Source organism: Schistocerca gregaria, chromosome 2 (assembly GCF_023897955.1).
Source record: "Schistocerca gregaria isolate iqSchGreg1 chromosome 2, iqSchGreg1.2, whole genome shotgun sequence".
Taxonomy (NCBI): Eukaryota; Metazoa; Arthropoda; class Insecta; order Orthoptera; family Acrididae; genus Schistocerca; species Schistocerca gregaria.
Genome location: NC_064921.1, coordinates 61,346,520 through 61,352,519, shown reverse-complemented (window position 1 = coordinate 61,352,519; position 6,000 = coordinate 61,346,520). Strand labels below are relative to the sequence as shown.

Below are 6,000 nucleotides of genomic sequence, written 5' to 3'. Positions count from 1 at the left end.
CGTACGAAATCGCACCCCAGATTATAACTCCAGTATGTCTAGCACAGAGACAGGTTGCTTGCAGTTCCTCAAATGGCCTCCTAACGAAGGCACCGACGAAGAAACAGTTTTTATCAAAAAACGCAACAGATCTCCACGGTGCCCCCGAAGCAACACTCGCTTACGGACGTCTGGACGTCTGGATGAGAGCTGTCGTTGAAGTAACCGATTTGTTACAGTTCATTGTGCCGCTCTAGTGCCAAGTGCTGTTCACATTGCTGTTGCAAATGCAGTGCAAGCGCCAGAGCCACCTTTCGAAAACGACGGTCATCCCCCTCGATAGTGCCACGTGACAGTCTGGTCTTCTGGCTACCAAACACTCACGTGACCATAGCCGTCAGAAATCATGTACAGTGCCTGCATTCCTGCCAAGTCTGTCTGCAGTATCGCAGAAGGAACATCCGCTTACCGTAGCCCTTGTTCAGTGACGTGTTGATGATTGCGTCTTTGTCATCTTAAAGGCCTTCTTGACTAATATCAAGTTACCACGAAAGTCTCTTCGGGTTTGCTGCCGGATCCTAAAATCAACTTGGTCGCCAGCTTCAGGAAATGCTGCTCCTGCTGATGAGTCCCTCTGAGAGCTGACGCCAGGCTGCAAATCGACGTCCTATATAGGCCACCGTTCAATACACGGCGCATGCGCTGCCCATCATGGTTGCTGCCCTCGAAGACAGGCAGGTGGCGCCGTCCTTAGTGGAACACTGGAGGCAAAGATATATTGCACTCAGGGCCGCACCGAAGGACGTTCAATTTTGATGCGAGATAGTACAGGATTCCACGTCTTGCTAAGAGGAAACCCATTGCCTCTGTTGATTAAATCATCAGCCAAACTAATTTCAATCGACTCTTTATAGACACTGTTCCAAAAACCGGAAATGTTGGCAACTACCACAGTTTCATTAAATTTCATACTGTGTCACTCATGTAAGCAGTGTTCTGCTACTGCCGATTTTGCCGGCTGTTGTAGCCTCGTATGGCGGCGATGTTCCACACACCTCTCATGGACTGTGCAAATTGACAGGTCAATGTAAGCTTTCCCACATTGACACGGAATTTTGTACACACCGGGTTTACTAAGCCCTAAATCATCTTTGACAGAGCCAAGCAGTACCCCAATCTTAGAAGGTAGACAGAACACACTCTTAATGTTAAAATTCCTTAAAATTCGTCCAATCTTAAACGATAAGCCTCCAGCATAAGGAAGAAAGGCCACCGGTCTATGTTCCTCTTCATACGCCTCTGGAGATGGTCCAAACTCCAGCAGTGTTCCACTAAGGGCGGCGCCACCTCCCTGTCTTGCAACCGTGATGGGCGGCGCATGCGCCGTGTACTGAACGGTGGCCTATATAGGACGTCGATTTGCAGCCTGGCGTCAGTTCTCAGCGGGACTCATCAGCAGAAGCAGCAGTTCCTGAAGCTGGCGACAAGTTGGATCGCTGAAATATCGAGTGAAGTTGAATTTTAGGATCCGGCAGCAAACCCGAAGAGACTTTCAAGACTTATTACGCCAGGAAAGCCTACGTAATCACATCAACTTACCACGACTTGTTCCAAAGATCTACATCTACATCCATACTCAGCAAGCCACCTGACGCTGTGTGTTGGAGAGTACCTAGAGTACCTCTACCGGTTCTCCCTTCTAATTCAGGTTCGTATTGTTAGTGGAAAGAAGGATTGTCGGTATGCCGCTGTGTGGGCTCCAATCTCTCTGATTTTATCCTCATGGTCTCTTCGAGAGATATACGTAGGAGGGAGCAATATGCTGCTTGACTCTTCGGTGAAGGTATGTTCTCGAAACTTCAACAAAAGCCTGTACCGAGCTACTGAGCGTCTCTCCTGCAGAGTCTTCCACTGGAGTTTATCTATCATCTCCGTAACGCTTTCGCGATTACTAAATGATCCTGTAACGAAGCGCGCTGCTCGCCGTTGGATCTTCTCTATCTCTTCTATCAACCCTATCTGGTTGGGATCCCACACTGGTGAGCAGTATTCAAGCAGTGGGCGAACAAAGGTACTGCAACCTACTTCCTTTGTTTACGGATTGCATTTCCTTAGGACTCTTCGAATGAATCTGTCTGCTTTACCGACGATCAATTCTATATGATTATTCCATTTTAAATCACTCCTAATGCGTACTCAAAGATAATTTATGGAATTAACTGCTTATAGTTGCTGACCTGCTATATTGTAGCTAAATGATAAGGGGCCTTTCTTTCTATGTATTCGCAGCACATTACACTTGTCTACATTGAGATTCAATTGCCATTCCCTGCACCATGCGTCAATTCGCTGCAGATCATCCTGCATTTCAGTACAATTTTCCATTGTTACAACCACTCGATATACCACAGTATCATCCGCAAAAAGCCTCAGTGAACTTCCGATGTCATCCAGAATGTCAGTTACGTATATTGTGAATAGCAACGGTCCTACGACACTCCCCTGCGGCACACCTGAAATCACTCTTACTTCGGAAGACTTCTCTCCATTGAGAATGACATGCTGCGTTCTGTTATGTAGGAACTCTTCAAACAAATCACACAATTGGTCTGGTAGTCCATATGCTGTTACTTTGTTCATTAAACGACTGTGGGGAACTGTATCGAACGCCTTGCGGAAGTCAAGAAACACGGTATCTACCTGGGAATCCGTGTCTACGGCCCTTTGAGTCTCGTGGACGAAGAGTGTGAGCTGGGTTTCACACGATCGTCTTTTTCGAAACCCATGCTGATTCCTAAAGAGTAGATTTCTAGTCTCCAGAAAAGTCATTATACTCGAACATAATACGTGTTCCAAAATTCTACTACTAATAGACGTTAGAGATATAGGTCTATAGTTCTGCACATCTTTTCGACGTCCCTTCTTGAAAACGGGGATGGCCTGTGCCCTTTTCCATTCCTTTGGAACGCTACGTTCTTCTAGAGACCTACGGTACACCGCTGCAAGAAGGGGGGCAAGTTCCTTCGCGTACTCTGTTTAAAATCGAACTGGTATCCCATCAGGTCCAGCGGCCTTTCCTCTTTTGAGCGATTTTTATTGTTTCTCTGTCCCTCTGTCCTGTATTTTGATATCTACCATTTTGTTATCTGTGCGAGAATCTAGAGAAGGAACTACAGTGCAGTCTTCCTCTGTGAAACAGCTTTGGAAAAAGACATTTAGTATTTCGGCCTTTAGTCTGTCATCCTCTGTTTCAGTACCATTATGGTCACAGAGTGTCTGGACATTTTGTTTTGATTCACCAACCAATTTGACATAAGACCAAAATTTCTTAGGATTTTCTGCCAAGTCAGTACATAGAACTTTACTTTCGAATTCATTGAACGCCTCTCGCATAGCCCTCATTTCGCTTCGAGTAATTTTTGTTTGTCTGCAAGGCTTTGGCTATGTTTATGTTTGCTGTGAAGTTCTCTTTGCTTCCGCAGCAAACTCGGTTGTTGTACCACGGTGGCTCTTTTCCATCTCTTGCGATCTTGCTTGGCACATACTCATCTAACTCGTCATAACTAACGCTTATGTCGGTTACAGCTTGTATTTGCAGCCCATCTGATTTGCATACTCATATTGGCGCTACTAGACTTCATCTTTGAGATTTAGGAACACTACTACAAACTTTCGTTTACGTTGCACAACTCTTTCTCGGTGTTGCGATTTTTTTGTGTCATTTACTGACCCAAATGTGTCAGGATTACGTAACTCGTTCTGACTGAAACGCGTCGGCCTGGTCGTGTTTGTGTCCAGCTACCAGTTCCTTTCGCCAGGCTCTCGACGGCTGCGAGATGGTGCCGCGCTCGTGGGCGGGCGACGCCTCACAGCCGCGCCGCTACCTGCAGCTGAACGTGACGCTGCTGCGCGCCGTGGGGCTGCAGCCGCTGGGCGGCGGCCGGCGCTGGCTGGCGCCGCTGCTCTGGGCCGCCCTGGCCGCGCACAACGCCGCGCAGCTGGCACACCTGTACGCCAGCTGGGGCGACATGGCGGCCGTCGCCAGCGCCGTGCCCTTGGCCAGCCTCATCTTCGGCGGCGTCTTCCGCGTCACGCTCTACGTGGCGCTCCGCGACAAGTTCGCCAGCAACGTCTCGCAGGTTCGAAAGCGGCTCTTTCCTTCCACACCAGGCAGAGTCCATTCAAATGAAGGGGTAGTGTTGTAATGTTGATGCATTAAGTTGTTCTAAAAGCGGTACTGATATTCAAGACAATAAAAGCGGGTTAAAAGCTGTGAGCTATCTGGGGAAGTTAACCTTGCATTACTGAGCAACTGTTTCACCGGGTATCCAGTCTAGCTTACCGAATTCCCAACCAGACTAACATTAATTATAATCTTCTAATAGTCATCTTACGACAACAGAGAATTTAAATAAAAAGAAATAAATCAGTTTATATTTGGACATTTATTTTAACATTGATCATTATTCCGTTAAAATTTCAGCATATTAAACTTGATTCATAACTAAACTGGTTCCTTATTTAGGATTGTGAATGTTGTGGTTGGCAGGAGAGCCAACACCGTGTTACTAGAAGAGACCGAAAGGCACGCGTTTTAGCTCACGCAGGCTGGCGTGAGGTCTGGAACAGGGCAAGGAAATTAGACTTCAGAAAAATGGACGTAGCTGGTGGAATACTTAACTTTAATCCATTAATGATGAACGTCGCTCTTGACGGTACGTGATTCACAGTATCAATTGTAACCGATAATGGCGCCTTGTTAGGTCGCAGCAAATAACGTAGCTGAAGGCTATGCTAACTATTCTCTCGGCAAATGAGAGCGTATTTATTCAGTGAACCATCGCTAGCAAAGTCAGCTGTACAACTGGGGCGAGTGCTAGGAAGTCTCTCTAGACCTGCCGTGTGGCGGCGCTCGGTCTGCAATAATTGATAGTGGCGACACGCGGGTCAGACGCATACTACCGGACAGCGGCCGATTTAAAGGCTACCACCTAGCAAGTGTGGTGTCTAGCGGTGACACCACAGTGAAAATTTGAGTTTGTAGTCTTACGGAACACATCAAATATTGAGCCAAGATTGGAAGACTGTATACAACACTGCATTCATAAAATAACACATGAAGAACGTTGAAACATATCCAAGAGGAAATTAACCACAACCAACTGATTCAATTTTCACCCAAAGAAGTTATGTTCGTAGCGCAATCCTGTCCGTCATGAAATTACCACACACTGGCATACTAAATTCATACTAACTCTCTGTGAAATCTTCCCGAAAAGAATAGCTGAGGGCTACTTTGATGATTGCACCACATGCTTCACGTGGTCAACTTGGTTAACACAAAGAGTGTAACTCCACAATAATTTTGATAATTAAAATAAATTACATCGAAACGCAATTTACAAAAGGAAAACCTCGAACTGGTTACTATTGTGTTACTATTAACAGATGGGTCAAACAATTGTATAAGCACGTGGTACTGGTCTCACAAAGTACACCCCACATGGGTTGAACATAAAGAAAAGTTGCTATATTGAAAAATATTGTCAAGGCGAGACTTTATAATCTCACGCACATTCGCATTTAAGATTGATGATCTTACTTAGAGTTACGGATCATCAACACATTGTTCCACTTTACTCACAAAGTAGTGACACTCGAATTACACTGTGTTGCAATTTAAGGTAACATTAGATATTTTAGATCTAAACCTGAAATAAAGGTGATAAAATTTTCAGTTAGGCTGAACTTAAGAAATCCATTGTCCTTCAGATTTAGCAGAGACGCGCTTAGCCGGAGATCTTACCACTTTAGACGCTCGCCATGGACAGACTGGCCTGGCCCCTACCGAGGGTACCTCACAGATAGAAACAGAAATGACCAGAGAGGCACCTTTCTATATTAACATGACAAGGGACGGACAGGACAAGAATAGAAACCTCTTTGCTTTTAGAAAGCGTAACTACCTGTTCCGACGTTGGTCCTACCGTTCTCTAGCAGACAGGCTTGTCTGCTACCATC

At 45.8% G+C, this 6,000-nt stretch overlaps 1 protein-coding gene across 1 annotated transcript in view; it reads left to right on the top strand.

Moving 5' to 3' along the window:
• The first annotated feature begins 3,815 nt into the window (after nucleotides 1-3,815).
• LOC126335637 (odorant receptor 13a-like) overlaps nucleotides 3,816-6,000 on the top strand; it is a 125,927-nt gene continuing 123,742 nt past the window's right edge. Inside the window, exon 1 of the mRNA XM_049999092.1 lies at nucleotides 3,816-4,118. Coding sequence (XP_049855049.1) covers nucleotides 3,816-4,118 — 303 coding nt within the window. The remainder of the gene's footprint in view (nucleotides 4,119-6,000) is intronic.